This window comes from Phyllostomus hastatus, unplaced genomic scaffold (genome assembly GCF_019186645.2).
Source record: "Phyllostomus hastatus isolate PE091 unplaced genomic scaffold, TTU_PhHast_1.1 phas_contig_40, whole genome shotgun sequence".
NCBI classification, from domain to species: domain Eukaryota; kingdom Metazoa; phylum Chordata; class Mammalia; order Chiroptera; family Phyllostomidae; genus Phyllostomus; species Phyllostomus hastatus.
In genome coordinates, this window is record NW_025333872.1 from 4,537,999 (window position 1) to 4,555,764 (window position 17,766).

Sequence of the window (17,766 nt, forward strand, 5' to 3'; positions counted from 1 at the left end):
CCCTGTGTGACTGGGCAAGTCCCTTATACTCTGGGGGAAGGGGTAGGAGGGTTAAGGATGAAATAATTGCAAATGCCTCTTCCAGTTTTAAAACTCAATGATACTAAAAAGATTCAGCGTTCCCTTCCAAATCCTCTAGGATTCTCCTCCGTGTGCAGCAGGAAGGAGAGGGATGGCTTGACCAGCCTGTGCTACTGGTATTGCCAAGCTGGAAAACCCAACATTTATAGTCATGAGAGTCCACTGGTCCTTAGAACTGGATTGGAATTGGAGACCTGAATCCCAGTATTTTGTGAATTAGGAGACTGAAGACCAAAGAGAGAGAAAAGGGTTCCCCCACCACCAATGTCTTCAGCTGGTTTAATTAGTGGTGGTTCTGGAACCCAAACTCAGAGCTTTGGACTCTAAGTCCAGTGCTCCTATGCCAAACCAATATACTTTTTTATGAGAAGTCCACTTGGCCCACCTCATGCTCATGGGGACTTACTGTCACAGCTTCCCCTTAAAAGAGGCCAAAATCCCAAAGGAACTCCAAGAGCTAACATCCTTTACACCATTATAACTCAGAAAGCCCTCTCCCTCTCCCGGACACACATGAGAAGTCCAGGAAGTTACGCTTCTGGTTTAAGCCAATGTGATGAATGTGGACAGTCATGTTTCAGAAGCAAAGAAAGCTGGGTCAGGTATAGGGGGATCATTCAACCCTCCCAAGTTTGGGGATGGTTGTGAATAATGAGAGGTCTGGACAAGGGACTCCACAGTCTTCCCCCAAACAAGAGTGAGACCAGACTTTGTCCCTTCTCCCAAATGGCAATAATCTCCCACTGCCAGGGCTGCTTGGAACCTGTTTTCATATGTAGAACAAACTCTCCATTATCTGTGTGAATGAAGAGGAGGCATTTAGGAAGTGGAAGAAATAAATTAAGAAATAAAAACAACACTGGAACCATAAGCAATCCAAAACAACTTGCTTATACACTGCATTTGTGAGTAGAAAGGCGAGAGTCCCACCTTTCCAAACACTAAGAGCTCAGTCCGACACTTAGAAATCAAGTCTGCTTTCCCTGAGCACACCCTGGCTGGGTGGTGGGGGACAGGCCTGGGAAGGTGGTGTGGGTGGCGGTCAGGGGGAGGCCATTGACAGGGAGACTAAACTGTCCCTGGATGTAAACATCACCATGGAAACACCATGAAGACTTGCCAATATTCTTTCCCCTTCTTCCATCCTGCAAGAGCAGGTGAGAGAACACCCACCCCCAAGCCTACACCGTGCTCTCCATCACCCATTCAGAGCTGCCAAAAGTCCCCCGGGTTCCCACTAGGTCACTCTCCTCAAAGGGCAAGAGCATGCCATTCACAGAGAGGCTGCGCTTTGTCCAGATGTTTGAGACCCTCCGAGGGGGGCTGTAGCCACCTTGGGCAACCCCTCCAGCTGCTGCAGCTGCAGCTGCAAAGTCCCCCATGTCAAAGGAATGGCTGCGCTTGGCCTTGCCTTCCAGGGGCAAGGGAAGCAGACTCCTGGCCCGGGCTGCAGGTGGTCCCAGCAGTGGCTCTCGGTCCGAGTGGTGGCCCCTGGCTGAAGTCCCAGACCCTCTCCCGCCTGGAGTCCTGGAGTCCAGCATCTCCTCCTTTCTCTGACTCTTGAGGTCCAGGGAAGCAAAGGCCCCCATTAGGCGGTCAAGGTTGGGCTTGGGGCGTGGGACAGGGGGAGGGAGCCTCCAGGGACCTCGTCCCAGTGCTGCTGCCTCCCCACTGCCCAGGGAGCTGGAGGAAGAGGAGTCACTGTGTCGGGCAAAGTTGGGACTGAACTCTACCAGCTCATTGCGCACCACTACTTTGGGTGGCCCTGGCACAGGGGCCCCACTGGGCACACTGCTCAAAGCAAGTGGCTGGGCCCCGTTGGTCTGTGAGTGCACGTTGCTAACTGTGGCAGCCACCATCTTGCTGGGGGCGTCGTGGTTGCAGACTTTGTAGCGCACCATGAGGATGACGATGAAGACCAGCAGCGTGGCCACAATGATGCCACCGATGACCAGGATCATGGTGCCGCCCAGGATCTGGCTGTGCATCGACTGGCACTGCGGGTAGTCGGCCTTGGTGAAGAACTGGGCACAGCCCACAATGTTGGTGGCCGTGAGTGTTGTGGCTGTGTCATCCCACATGGCCAGCACGCACAGGTCATAGCCGGTCCCTGACACCAAGTTGTTGACCACAAAGGCCTTGTTGGAAGCTGGGATCATCCTAGGGTGGGTGGAGGTAGACACAGAGGGCGATAGTGATGGATGGCAGAGTGGTGGGGGACAGAGGAAGAAAGAGAAAGAGAGGGAGTGACAGATGTAGGAGGAACGAAGAAGTGGGGAAGTGAGAGAGAGACAGAGAGACGGACACAGGGATACAGAATGAAGGAGAGCAGGAGAGAGAGATAGGTGAAGAGACAGGGAAGGAGAGACATGGAGAACAGAGAGGAGGAGGCATGAGTGGGGAAGCAGCATGGACAGGCAGGTGACAGGAACAAGACATAGGAAATAGCGAGGAAATCAGAGGTGTGAGGAGAGGGACCCAGGTAAGAAAACAGAAAGACAGGTCAGGGTGAAAAGGGAAGCGAGATAGAAAGATTCAAGGGTAGAAATGCCAGAGAGAGATATATGCAGGGAGACGCATCAGTGATCAAGTATGGGAAAACCACCCAGAAGAGGTGGAAATAAACACAATGAATTCAAAGTAGAAACAGGAAAGTAGTTTAGAGATGGAGGTACAGGGAAGAAAGAAGAGAGACCCAGCAGAGATGAGAGAGGAAACACAGGGAGGGGCAAAGGGAGAGACAGAGAGGTTAAAGTCCTGAGGAAAAAGCAGAAAATAAACAAAAGGACACTCCCTCCCACCCCTGCCAGCCAGCCCTGCTTCTGCCATGCAACTATTCCAGAGCCTCTGGGAAGTGCTGTGTGAGAGTTAGGTAGGCTCTGGCCCTGTTCCAGCCCACCCGAAGGCTTGGCCTCTGCCTTGTCCTCTTCTTGGAGATGCATCAACTTTGATGGAGCCTCCTCCCTAGGCCCCATGCTATATAGAGTCACAGACAAGGTCCTGACCTCAGGAACCAAGACCATCTTCATCTCCAGATGGCTTTCTCATGCCTGTGGCAGGGGAGAGGGATGAAGTTTGCTGGGGAAAACCGAGGGCAGGGGTGCAATTCTAGATTAGAGGGCAATTCTGCTTCCCAGAGGGGAGGATGATTCCTCTGTCAGCCATAGCAGGCCAGGCACAACCACAGAGACCTGCAGAAAGAGTTTCTGTGGTTGGGGAGGCCTAGATGGGTCCCTCCACCTTAGGGGAGGATTTGTTGAGGCAGCAGCCTCCCCATGCTGGGGCCCATCCAGTGTAGCCTGGATATTCAGAAGGCCAGGACTCCAACCCTGATCATGGAGGCTCTTGTTCACATAGTGTGCTTTGTGCTGTTTCCAGAGATGATACCCTGCACACACTCCTGCCATATTCCTGTCTGCAGCCTTCCTTATAGCCCCCACTCCCAAAAAGCCCTCCATTCTCCTGCCCTCTGCTACTCAATGGCTCCATCAATAGCCATCAACTCCTCAAACCCAGAGTCAAGCAGCTTAATTGAGATTTCAGATGTGAAATTCCAGAGGCTGAGGACTTCTACCTGGGAGGTCCACCCAGAGGAGTGGAGCTGAGAGGCAGGTACTGACATCCTGTCAGCGGGCAACCTGGGGATTCTGCCTCCCCCCTCACCCTCCCAGCTGCTCTGCTGCTGGGGAAGCCACCACGGAGGGAGCTTCATCCCCTGCTTCACCCCAACCCCATAGCTACAGTGCTTGGGCAGAAGTGGTAGGTAGAGGGGGGTGGGGATGTCTGGATTCAGCTAATGCCTGCCAGCCAGGCCCTCAGGGCTGTCTGTTTCTCGGGCATCAGGGCAGTCCTGCTCTCATGTCCAGGGAGTGGAATGGCCAAGACTCAGAGAGGCTAAGTGATTTACTCAAAGTCACACAGCTGGACTGCTAAGATGGGGTAGCTGGGACTTTAACACTAGCTTCTACTTCCATAGTCCGGGCTTGTTCCTTACCACATGATGAACATGGGGCATTTTTCTCATCTCAGTGAAAAGCCCATTCTGGCCTGGGGCCTGTCAGCCAACTCCTTCTCTGGAACAATGCTCAGAGTCCCCTGTGCCTCACACATCACTGGGCAGAGCCCTGAGAGCCCTCAGTGGCCAGCACTACAGGGCCCACTTCCTTCCCCTTGGAGTCATGTTAGAAGCTGGAGAGGCAGGAGTTACCACCCCCAGAACAGTGACAATATAAGAGCAAACACTTACCAAGTGGCAGCTGTGTGCCAGGCCCTGTGTAGCCACTAGTATGTTCCTCATCCTGCAGAGGGGGAAACAGACTCCAGAGGTAGGAAGCAAACATAACTGGCAGAGCTGGGATTCAAACCCAGGCAGCCCAGCTCCTGTCCACTCTGAGTCCGTGCAAGCTGCCACCTCACTGGAGCATGAGCAGTGTAAGAGCTGATCCATTTGAGGGTGAGGAATGGGCCGGCATTTTTAGTGAACACCTGTTATGTGACAAGGGCTTCTACGTTCCATATTGCATTTAATGCATTAATCATCTCAGTGTTTAAACCATCCTCTAGAAAGCCTAGCCTACTACTACTACTACTACTACTACTACTAATACTAATACTAATAATAATAAAAATAAAGAGTAGTTACCATGGAGGACTTATTTTGTGCCAGGCACTGTTCTAAGATCTTTAAGAGGATAAATACTTATTTAATCCCCCCAACAACTGTTGGAGGGTGGGTTGGGTCATGACTGTCATCTCCATTTTACAGATAAAGAACCTGAGACACAGGAAGACTAAGCCATCTGCTCAGTGTTGCTCTAGACAGTGGCAGAGCTGGGATCTGAACCAGGCAGTCTGGCTGCAGAGCCTCCATTCCTGACTACTGTGCCATGCAGCCACTGGTCTGCTTTTCTGCCCTCTGCAGGTGACTGACTGTGTGGGACCCTGCTTGGCCTCTCTCTTTCCTCTTTGTTACCCCAGTCAGGGAAAATCATGATGTGATGAAGCCATAGCTGGGCTGTGCTGCAAATGACAGTTAATAGGGTGAGGCTGATCCCTGGCATTGCGGGTGAAGGGTCAGGCTTGGAAAAGTCTTGCATGAGAATTGGCCCATCAGAAGAAAGCAGCTCCTGGTTCCTCTGCAATGCAATGTGTGCATACATGTATGCACATCTGTATGCATGTGTGTGGACTTACATGCCTGTGTCCTTACAGAAGAGTGGGAGTGAGGGAGCTCAAACTAGCCTCTGGCAGTCAAGATTGCCTTTACCAATAACAGCACTAACCAGTGTTCACCACATGCCAACCTTGCACTTGGAAATTTACACGCATTAGTCTCCTGACAGCCCCCCTGAGGACATTATCATTGTTTCCATTTAGGGAAGGAAGAAGCTAAGCAGTTTTCACTTTCTGTGGGGCTCTGTTGGAGCTGAGACCAGATCTGGATCCACTGAGATTCAGAGCCCAAACTCACAGAAGCAACACCACTCCCCAATCCAGGCAGCAGAAGAGACAAACTGCATAAGCAAGTCATGTGAAATGGGTGCCATTCAAACTTTAGGGACAGAACCAAACTCATCTCCTGCCCACATAGCCCTGTCTTCCTTCTCATAGTCCCCAGCACCACCAACCACTGATTCTCTTGGCCAGGTCAGACAGCCTGGATCCCACCTTTATTCTTACCCACATCCCACCCCTTTTGCTTTGGACTGGCCATCTCTGGTTTAGGTGAATGCAGCAGCCTCCAGATGTGCTTCCCTGCCTCTGGTGTGCTCAGCACCATTACCTCCAGAGAGCTGCATCTAAAGCACACCCCTGGCCATGCCCCTTGCCCACTGAAACATTCTTCAAGGGCTGCTATTACCTGGAGGAACAGTCCAACCTGGTTGCCCATCACATTCTTGTTCTTCCACCTGAACACCCTTTAACTTTCTGCACATTCTTCAGGGAAATGCTTCAGAATCAGTCAGGATTTTCAGGGGCAGAAGGCACACTCACAGAGGGATAATAAGACTACTTACAAAAGAACTCATTACAAAGTCGTGGTTAGGGGAAGGGGGACAACAAGGGAATATGCAATAACTCAGAGTTGGTAGCTGCCATGCTGTTACCCTCTCTGGGCCTGAGAATACCAGGTGAGGTCACCAAATCCCAGGAGGAGAAAGACTTATGAAGGTCCATGCTACTCAGAGTGTAGCCCACAGCTAGATGCTGGTTGATGAGCTGTTTAGTCCAGATTCATGATCAGACAGTACAGAAATTGAGAATAAGCATTAAGAAAGTTTTACAGCAACCTGACACTGGTTGTGACACTCAAGTGCATGATGATTTTCCCTCATAATTTATTTCTATTATATTCTTACAAAAGCATTGGTCTGCAACAGATGGGGTATAAACAGCCCTTGTCCTTCACTATGAATAGCTTGAGAAGTAGTAATCTAGAATAGGGTTTCTCAGCCTTGGCACTGTTGATACTTTGGGCTGAATGAGTCTTTGTTTTGGTGGGCTGTCCTGTGTACTGTAGAATGTTTAACATCATTCCTGACCCCTACCCATAGATGCCAGTAGCATCTCCAGTTGTGACAACCAAAGATGTCTCTAGACATTGCCAGACATCTTCTGGGGGCAAAATCATCCCCTCTTGAGACACGTTGGTCTAGAATATTTAGGTGAGGGACAGAGGTAGCCAGGGGGAATCTTAGAGCCCATGAACCAGACAAATAAGTACCCTGACCTCACTGTCTTCATTCCTCCCACTCTTCTGCTACTGCTCCCCATGGCTGAGCCCAACAAAAAGCCAGACTTTAGACCTGGCTGGTGTGGCTCAGTGGATTGAAAACTGGCCAGTGAACCAAAGGGTCATTGGTTCTATTCCCAGTCAGGGCACTTGCCTAGGTTGCAGGGAAGGTCCCCAGCAGGGGGCATATGAGAGGCATCCACACATTGATGTTTCTCTCTCCCTCTCTTTCTCTCTCCCTTCCCCTCTTTTAAAATAAAAAAAATCTTAAAAAAAAAGAGCATTGTAAGAAAAAAAGCCAGAGTTAATGGGTGCATACTGGTCAGCCTTTCAGGGCACACAGCAGGGTGGAGGAGGGGTGGTGGATGGATGGAGAGGCAAAAGGAAATATGTGCCACAACCATCAGGTCACATCCTCTTTGTGAAAGATACATCCTAAAATTATGGTAGGTTTCTTTCCATCACATAAACTAGCAACATTTCTGTTAGCAGAAAATATGAATTGCCATTTTAGGTTAACTTGCTCCAATGTGTAAAATTTAATTACACTTACATGTTCTAAAGTACAATTTGAAATTGCAACCCCAAGCACTTACCCAGGAAAAACAAAAAAGCATAAGAGCCTTCTGAGTGTTTTTTTTCCTATTAATGTTCATTTGGCATTTGTTCATTCAATTTAACACTAGCAAGCACATCTACAGATGATAGCTACAGCTGATACCACAGAAAGAAATCACAGCCTACTGGTTACTATTTGCTGTCAGATGTCTTCCCCTCCACCTGCCCCCTTCGTCTCATAGGTCACATTTCCCAGGCTCCTTTGCCCTCGGGCTTCCAGATAGAGTAGGCCAATGGAAGCACTGGAGCAAGACTGGAGGGGAGGAGGGGAGAAGCCAGCATTTCTTCCTCTTTTTCTGCTTCTCCCTGTTGGCTCCTGAGTGTGGAGAGTGGGACCAATACAATGGCATTGGTCCAATTAAGATAGCATAAAGTCTATAAACAAAGAGGAGTCACTTGTGTCAACTAAAATGGCTGTCAGTCAGCCATGACACTTCAGTGCAAGAGGAAAATTACCTAAGTCAGAGTAAACACATCTGGCAAGTAGACATATTTGCTCATGTGGTCAGAGCAGACATGTCGGACAAGGAGACAACTTAAGATATCTGCACATGTGATCAGAGTTGCCATGTCTGCAGAGTGAGAGCACCCATAGACTCCTGGGGAAATTCCACACTTGCCAGCATGGGTGTCAAGACATTTTTCAAAAAGACCCAAAACAGTGGAGTACACCATTTTCAAAATACAGCTGAGGCAGGCTGCAGGCCACTGCTGAGACAGCCAAGCTCCACACACCAGAGGGCTGCTCCACCCCACGCTGATCTCCCTTGGCATCAGCCATGGGAGGCTCCGCCCTGCTGGACTGAGGACATCACCTGCCCTGCTGCCCACCTGGCTCTGGAGAACCTTTCTTGCAAGACACAGATCACTCCTTTGCCCACTGTGCTATCTCCCGCACCTGCAGACTGAGACTCTGGGACTCAGATTCATTATCCCCCATTGATTGCTGTGTGTGTTATATTTCTCTTTGATTGTTAGAGTGTGAGTAGGACATTAATGTATGTTCATGCTCTACTTTAAAGTGAACATGCATTTAATAAAGGCTGAGTGAACAGCAGAGTTAGTGTGTGTGACTCTTGTCTATGCCTTGGTGCCAGGCTGCTCAGCAGACAGATAGCCGAGTAGTTGCCCAGCTGACTTATAAGAAAGGCTACATCACAAACAGATGCTCACGACACTGAGCCTCCTGTATGATTCTAGTTTCCAAGGTTCTAACTCCTGCCAGATGGATCTGGATCTGAGGCTCTGGTCATACTGTCTCTTCCATGTCCCTCCATCCTTGGATGGGAGTTGGTAGTGGTAGTGGCTTTGGGCTGTAGCTAATGTCTGCATGCCTCACTGTCCCCCTCACTGACCCACAGCAATTCCATCACCCATACAATCCAACCGCTCCATGTACTAAATTCCCTGTTATATACAGAGTGTTCTTTTTTTCCTGAGTGACACAAAGACACAACCTTTACATGACAAGAATATTCTACCTACTAGTTTATCATTTTCTCCTCACACTTTGGGAAAAGACCATCATTACTTCACGTCAGCAGCAGCACATCTTGGCCCTACCTAGCAGACCTCCAGCCTTAGGAAGCACTTTGACACCCTCTCTGAATCACTCCTCACTCCCCAAACAAACCACCTTTGCACTTAGCAGCCTCTCTTCCTGGAAACCTCGTATCTCTTTCTTCATCTAGTGACCTCATTCATCCTTTAAGACCTGACTCAAATGTCGTCTCTGACCCCACACAGACCTGCTCCTGCTCTCCCGTCCCAGAGCCCTTTGTTCACTCCTCTGTTGGAGCCCTTCTCTCTCTGTGCCTGTGTCTCCCATGAGGCCATGGCCTGTGTCTTATTCATCTTTGTATCTCCACCGCCAATCACGATATCTGACTTCAAGTCACTGCTGAGTAAATATTTACTCTACGGTTGAGCAGTGAATGAAGGAGTGCTTTGTTAAACGTGAAGGCCTATACAAATGTAAGAGATTCTTATTTCAGCATGAGGGCTAGCTAATGGTGACTCTCAGACACTGGCTGGTATGAGGAGTGTCCAGTGAGGCATCTCCCTGTATCCTCAAGGCTCACCGCATGGCCACCCGACAATGTTTATGGATGTGATGTAGATAAGTGTTTGGTGTGTGTGAGTGCAGGTGTGTAGGCACATGCATGTGCATGCATGTGACAGTGTGTGGGGGCATGTCTGTGTATGTCTAAGTACCTTGCAAATTGAGTGTGTGGTTATTTGTAAGCATGTGTGTGTGTGACAGAGAGAAAGAGAAAGAGAGAGAGTAGGTGTTCATGTATATAAGGTCTGTAAAGATTCTGATCCCAGGCAATGTTGGTCACTGCTCTGCCTCCTCCCACCCACTGCCTTAACCACCCTGCTTCCAGAGACTTCCATATGTCCCCTGACATTTCTGAGATGACTCCTCCTCATGTGACCTCTTCCAGAGACACTTGCAGGCCAAGCCTGCTCCTTCCTAAGTGCTACCATTAAAAGCATTTGTGGCATCCAGGAATGGGAATGGGAGAGACCCTCAGAGTCTCCACCCAAAGCCTGTGAGCTAATGACCAAAGTCCACTCTCCCCCTTTTCTGAGTTCACTCCAGACTACATTCCCCAGGCTGCCTTGCAGTTGGGGCTGTCCAAGTGCTATCCTCTGGCAAATGAAATGTGTTGGCAGTAGTATGTGTGACCTCTGGGCCAGGCCTTAAAAGAGAGGAAGCACCTGTCCCTCCTCTTTTCCCTTCTGCTGGCTGGACCCTGGGTGTTGTGACAACAAGGCCCAAGGGGTGGTGGAGACCTGGTGCCTGAGTCTCCAAGTGAAGAAGTCATCCTGACTAACCTGGTATACCACCCTGGACTCTTAGGAGAGCCAAAAGTCAAATTCTATTGTACCCGAGCCTTGAATGCGTTTGCAACAGTAATTAGCCTCTTCTGATTAATATGGCCACCTTTAGATGAGATGAGGTGAACCTGAGGAGTCTGTTACTGTTACACATAGGTGTGTGACAGATAAGAGCAGGTAAGTGTGTATTTGTGTAAGAGGAAGAAATTGGTGCTCATGACTATACAAGAACTGCAATTCTTGCTTCCCTGGAATCGTCAGCAAATGCCACCTTTTTAATCTCCAGCCTCCATCCCCCTTTCAGTGACTATGTTTTAGGTGCTCTTCCCTCCCCCACCCCCACTGATGGTGCACAGCTGCCTGCTGGGCCCCAGCACTAATTTGGAGAAGCCATGTCAAGCTTCCCCACTGAACTTCCCTGGCTCTGCACCCTCATTACTGACTCTTCACAGAACCACTGGCCTGTGCCAACCTCTCTGGCCAGATGCGAGACCTCAGGGCACAGGAAAAGGCCTCATTAAACCAAGGTGAGCAGTTCTGGCTCCCCAGTCTCTCCCTTTTCCTGCAAGCCCCAAAGGGGCCTGTTTGCTTCCCTGCACAAACTGGAAGCAGTGGTGGAGATGTGGCTGTGTCTATCTGGTACACAATTGATTGACTGCTTACCATGTGCTGAGCACTTGACAGGCAGGGTCTCTTTGCTTCTGCACACTGACCCAAGAGGTAGGAATAAATACCTCCACATTACAGATGAAGAAACTGAGGTTTAGGCAGATGGGTGACTTGCTCAAGTTCACACAACTGGAAAGGGGCTGAGCCACTGTTGTAAGCCAGATCTGCCAAGCTACTGAGTGTGGTCTTCCCTATACTGTAGTACCTTGAACTGAATTGAGCAGAATCAGATTTTAGCAGGAAGCAAGTCTTAGAGTTGGACTGTTTGATAGCAATTGAAAGTATTTATCCTACTACAATGACAGCTAATGTTGATCGAACTCTTACCACATGTTGATACATGTCAAACAGTTTTGATTAAGCTACATGTACCAACTAACTAATGTAATCCTCATAGTAACTATGAGGGATGGACTATTATAATCCCCATTTTACAGGTGAAAAAACTCAGACTCAGAGAGGTTAAGTGACTTGCCCAAGGTCTCACAGGGAGAGATGTTCATGTTTAGGTAAGATTTGAACCCAGCACTTTCATATTACCTCAACATTCAATCCTCATGATGACCATGGGGAGTGCTTTTCTTAATTATGCTCCTTATTTTAGAGACAGTGATTAGCTTGATTGCCCTGAAGTCACATGGATAAATTAGAGGTGCAGATGGGATTCCAGTGAGTGATGAGGGTTTTCTTGCTTCTTCTGAATGCTTATGGGAGGTCTGTAGGAAGAAAGGAAGCCATGTGGATATCTGTAGGTAGTTTCTCTGCAGAGTAAGCTGCCAGTGCAAAGGCACTGAGACAGAAAGAGTAAGGAGGCTGGTACAGCCAGAACAGAGTGAGGGAAAGGCAGAGTGGTAGAAAATTAGGTCACCAAGGGAGTAGGCAGAAGCCAGGTTCTGGAGGGCTTATGAATATATTCATAAGACTGAATAGTCAGTCTTACGTTCCAACTCCAAGGATTTGCTGGGTGCCCATGTTGAGAGGGATTTTCAGGCAGTATTCAAATTCACTGGGACACAGTGCTATGAGTCTGGGAGAGCATGTGTCTCAGATTTGTTGTTTCTGGCCCAGGGATCAGGGAGCAGTTAGAATGACTGGAATTACTAGTACAAGTGGTAGGATCCCTTCCTCTGGTGCGGGCTGCTAGCCTTGCCTAAACTCATCGCTCTGAGTGATGACAGGGAAAGGCATGTGGCTGCTCCTCACACAGGGATGGTCATGGAGCTGGAATGATTCTTTGAGGCCTCCAAGGATCAGAAGCCTCTTACCAACTTCTGAGAAGGTCCATGGGTTGCTGCCCCACTACCTTTGCTTCTCCTGGGAACACAGGGAGACCCAGGTACCCTGAGTCACTCTGTCTGATTGGCAGTGGCTATGCCCTGTCTGCAAGTAGAGGAGCCACACTCAACATGATCGAGAATCTGAGGCAGGGCGCTCAACACCCATCCCACAGACCTAGGCCAGTGTCTAGCAGATCAGCTCAACTTGAGGGTTTGTTACATAAAGGGGTGGGTGATGCTGAACCAAAGGACACAAATCTCTGATCATGGAAATCCAGGCCTCGGGGTGTGTGGCTGGCAAGCCTGTGTGAGCTAGGAACTGAGAGACTTGGGCTGCGCCTGGACCCTGGCTGGGCCAGCAGGAAGACATCACGGCTTCAACACCCACAGTGGGATGTGTTTTCTGCCCCATGTGACTCTAGAAGTCTTTTCCAGAAGATACATGGTGACAGTGTTAGTTAAGCTCTGGCTCAGTGATTGAAGAGTTCACTGGAAATTAGGTCAAAGTGAGCCAAGCTCCAGCAGACTACCTTTGTACTCATCTCCCACCTGGTGAGAGGTAAAGATGTGACCTCTCCAGGCACAGCCTTTGCTCCCTGACTTAGGATGCATGGCAGATCCGGCTGCCTGGCCAGTGTTTGGGGAATCAGCAGCCCCTATGTGTGGCAGAGACAGCAGTGTCAGGGTGGCAGCTGCACCCTGCTCCATGGCATTCCTTCATGGAGAGGATAAAGCCAGGGGTCAGAGCATGAGCGCTAGCAGTGGACCAACAGAGTTCAAATCCTAGAGCTGTCACTTACTAGCTGTGTGACCTTGGGCAAGCCACTTAACCTCCCTGTGAAGGGAAGAGATGAGAGGCCTCGCTCATAGGATTGCTGAGAGGACTGCATGAGTTGGTGCCTGTGATTAGAACCATGACTGGTCCATAGTGAGTGCTCAGTGTGCGCTCTGGCTGTCAGTGTTCTTGCTTCCAGGGACATGCTGGGCCCAGCTTCACATAGCCCCTAGTGGCCCAGAATCCCTGCTTACATCAGGCTGTAGTGACAGCTGCTGCTTCCTTCAGCCAGCCCCAACTCTGCCCCATGGGGACACCCAGAACAAGGTGTTTCTTTCTTTAACATATGTTGGTGCTTCCCAAATTATGCTGCAGCTCCCTCAACCCACCCAGTCTTTGATTCTCCAGAATTAACATTTGCATTCCTCCTGACGATTTCTCTGGGACAGTTTCCAGCTTGCATCCTGGCTGTTCCCTGCTGATCATACAACCTTTGTCTTTGACCTTCCTTTCCCAGGAGGTCTGAGCACAGAGAACTGGGTCAGACCCCACATTCCTCCAAACAGATATCACACTTCTGGTGAGGCCCCATAGGAAGCTGTATCCCAATGGTGGCTTCCACTGAGCAGGCTGTCAATGGGTATGCCCTGCAATGTCCTGAGGGTTGTTATTAAGCCATTTTGCACCCTGTCTATTCCCCTGGAGTGGCATTTCTACCACTACAGGCTGAGAGACTCAGGCAAGCTCCTCAGCTGACGGCAGCAGCCCCCCTCCTTATCGTTCTCTCTCTTTCTCATTCTCTCTGTCTCTCCTCATCCAAGTCTCTATGAATGTGGAACTTATCTCTGCATTTAACTGTCTTTAGCTCCCAGGCCCCAAGAACTGGGTTGATGTGTCTCAGAGGAAAAGCTATGGGCTTTGTAATCAAACAGAAATCTCTCTTGGAAAGCTGGTTCTGCCCCCCAACCAACTGTGTGACTCTGGGTCATTTCTCCTCTCTCTGAACCTCAATTTGCTCACGTGTGTAGTGAGGATAGCAGTATCAACCTCCTGTGCTGAGTGTGAGAAATTAAGTGCCATGGAGATGTGGCAGCCCCTTCTGCTCCCCTCCCAGAGCCATTCAGTGTCCCAATAACCATGACGATGATGAAGATTATTGACATTTTTCTCCTTGAGGAGCTGAGAAAATCTTGCTCAAAAACAATTCATCATTTACAGAAAAAACGCAGACCAATCATACGTTGTTATAAACTCAGGAGTATGCAGAGCGAAGAACCCCCACCAGAACACACAGACCCCAGGTCAGTGCTGCTCAGTGATGAGCCTGATCAGACAGTTCTCCCCTGCTGGAAGTTTGTACCACCCAGGGGCAAAATCACCTACAGCACCAGCCTCCTCAAAATTGTTATCACAGAGCTCTCCCTGGCTACTCATATACTAAAATTGGAATGATACAGAGAAGATTTGTGTGGCCCTGTACACGGAAGACACACAAATTCAAGAAGCATTCCATGTTGTGTAAGGCCATATCCTGATGCATGCTATGACATAGAGGGAACTTGAGAACGTTATGCAAAGTGAAAATAAGCCAGACACAAAAGGACAAACACTGTGTTTCCATTTTTATGAGGCATCTAGGGTGGTCATATTCATAGAGACAGACAGTAGAAGGGAGTTGGGGGGAGGGGGTGGCAGTTGGTGTTTAATGGGTGCACAGTTTCCATTTGGGGTGATGAAAAAGCCATGGAGCTGAATGGCGGTGATGATGCATAGCAGTGTGAATGTACTTAATGGCACTGAGCTACACACTTAAAAATGGTTAAAATAGCAATTTTTATGTTGTCTACATTTTAGCACAATTTTGACAATGGTAAGAAAATGTCATCCCAAAGCAAACCCTGCCAGGTGGGCAGGAAGAGCAGAGGTTGTTGGAACCATATTTATTGCTTCAGTGTGGCTGACACATATGTGGGTGGAAGTCCCCATCGGCAGGAGCTTCTTGGTTCTGTTGGCCATGGGCTTGGTTGGCCCCGTCAGATTTGGGATGGTCGGCAGCATTTGGGGAAGGACCTGCATGGGGTAGGGTGGCCCCTGGCCATATCCTTGCCCCAGTGGGTGAAGAACAGGGCAGCTCCAGAGGCTCTAAGCAGAACTTGGCATGAGTCTAATGCAAAGGCAAAGAGGTTGTGTAAGGTAGAGCCTAGTGGTTCCCAGCATCCACTGTGGTATCCACTGGACCTGGACTCTGCTAATGACTGGCTGTGTGGCCTGAGAAGGATTATTCAACTCTCTTTGCCTATTCAAATAGGAATTCTAGTACCTACTTGGTAGGACTATTGTCAGGATTGTGGGGTAATGGGTGTCAAACACTTAGCATGGTGCTTGGCAACAGATGAGTGAACCATAAACACTTGGTTCTGTTTCAGTGACAATGGCAGAGTCAATGAGGACCCTTTAGAGAAGAAACCAAGGTGAAATGAAGTTTTCAGTCATTTCATGGGTGAGTTTGGGGGACCTGCCTTTTCCCCCAATTATAATCCCCTCCTTCTGTCAAATCAGAAATTTCTTGAAGAAATGAGTGGTATCAAGCTCTGGGGTTAAATTTGGGCTATGGTGAAAAAAGCTGACTTACTGTGCACTGTAGGCAGGTCATTTCATATCCCTGAGCCTCACTCAGTTTTGTTTGCCTGCACGATGGGTTAATAAAATGGACCATATGGCATCGTTGTAGAAATTAAATACAGTATTTGTTCAATACTGAGTACAGTACTTGGAATATGTTTGGTTTATGCAATAAAAAGCAGCCACAATGATGTTTGATTTGATGTGTGAAGATCAGGTTCAAATCCAGACCCACCATCTGCTAGCTGAGCAACTTTGAAAAAGGAGATATCATTCCTCTGAATCTCAGCTTTCTCATCTGCCGAATGGGAATGATTATACTGCTACTCAGTCCATAGAATTATTGAGAAAACCTGCAGAGATGTGTCTTCTTGGACATGGTGTATAAAGGCAAAGCATCTACAAATGGGAACTGTTGTTTTTTAAATAGTGGGGACACTCAGCACCTATGCATGAATGGGTGACCAGGACACTGACTGGCACTTCCTTGGGGGCTGCTCCCCAGGCATATCTGGAGGCTGGACCCTCAATGGGGTGGCCTGCCGGATGCTCGCTGTGCTGGCTGCAGTGTCACTTTGCCTACTGTTTCACCCCACAGAGATAAGCCTTTCCGGCCAGTGATCAGGAGCTGCCTACTCAGCACTTCTCTGGGCTGTGTTTCTGCTGATCCTCCCTGGATACCAGTACCTCTCCAAGCAGGCTGGCCAGGAAAGGATTTATCAGGGGTGGGGAGAGAAATGACCTCTGGTGTGAGACCTCAGGTGGGCAGTGGGGAGGCTGCACTGTCCAGCCAAGTGAAAGGCCCTGACACGATCCCAACCCTGGAGTCAGAGTGGGGGATGGGGGAGCAGAGCTGTCCACACCCACCAAATATCCCCAGGTCCAACCTGAATGGACAAGGCTCGAAGGCTGGCTCTGTCTTGGGCTTGCTGTGTGGCCTTGGGTAAATCACTTTCTTTCTCCATTCTTCTATGTCCAATTCTGACATTCTAGAATTCCACAAAAATATCACCAGAATAGGGGTGAGAGGAGCAAGAGGGATGCAGGAACCGGGAAGGCAGGGCACAGCCATCAAAAGATCCCCAACTCTGAGAGTATACAGAATTTGACACCAGGGTGACCTGGGCTCTGAACTCAAATTCTGACTCATAACTTTATTGGGTGGATGATCTTACCCCTGTTACTTAACTTCCCAGAGCTTCAGTCTTGTTTGTAAAAAGTGGTTTGCAAACCTAATTTTTAGAATCATATAAGGATTAGAAATAATGTATGCAAAGCATTGGCATATAATATAAACTCAATAAATCATATATGTACGACAGGCCATTGAATAATGTTGTTTCATTTATGGTTGTTTTGTTCTAATGTTCATGAGATGTTGTAGGAATTTAATCTGTATCCTATGGCAAAATTGGTTTTGTTATACATCATTTTACTTAAGTTACAGAACCTACTGACAATGTTAAGTGAGGGCTTAAGGTGTATGGTGATCGTTTGCCTTCTTTGTCATCTGTCATTTACCAATCATCTCTCTGCTATCTATCTACCTGTCTGTCTATCATTTATCCATCACTATTGTCATCTTTTTTGTAGAGAACCATAACACCACCCACCCCACCCCACCCCCATCCCCTGGCAGGATCTCTTACAGTGGCAGGTGAGCTAGCTACCTGAGGGCACTGGTAGGTCACCATGGGGTTCAGGGTCTCTGGGGTGAGTAGGAAGATGAGCCTCTCTATGGGATTTACCCATTAGCCAGGAGCTTGCAGATGAGGCTGGCCCGGCTTAGAGGTGCACTGTCCTGGTTTTAACTGGGAATAACTAAAAACAACAGTTTACTCTCTTCCCCCTTCCCAGCCCCTCTCCAAGCCTGGGGGACAGTCAGCTCCTGTGGGGACAATCAGCACAGAATGGAGCCACTAAATGCCGTTCAGTGTCCCTGGAGGATGACCACATGGGCTTGTGATCTGAGTGTGGAAGTAATCATGTGAGTAAATCACATGTAAGTAAATCACAGCCTTTCTTCCATCTGTACTTTTTTTGGAGTCTCTCCAACTCTGTTTGTTTGGGGACATGGATCTGAGGCCTCAGGAACTGCCTGCTTTCCTCCTGCTCCTGGTCTAGCTGGGAAGAGGCCATGCTGGGCT

At 48.9% G+C, this 17,766-nt stretch overlaps 1 protein-coding gene and 1 non-coding gene across 2 annotated transcripts in view; one reads left to right on the forward strand and one right to left on the reverse strand.

Moving 5' to 3' along the window:
- Positions 1-904: 904 nt before the first annotated feature.
- LRFN2 (leucine rich repeat and fibronectin type III domain containing 2) overlaps positions 905-17,766 on the reverse strand; it is a 179,599-nt gene continuing 162,737 nt past the window's right edge. Inside the window, exon 3 of the mRNA XM_045843664.1 lies at positions 905-2,241. Coding sequence (XP_045699620.1) covers positions 1,263-2,241 — 979 coding nt within the window. The 3' untranslated portion in view covers positions 905-1,262. The remainder of the gene's footprint in view (positions 2,242-17,766) is intronic.
- On the forward strand, positions 14,411-14,516 carry LOC123822283. The gene has a single exon (XR_006786257.1). It is a non-coding gene; the product is annotated as a U6 spliceosomal RNA (small nuclear RNA).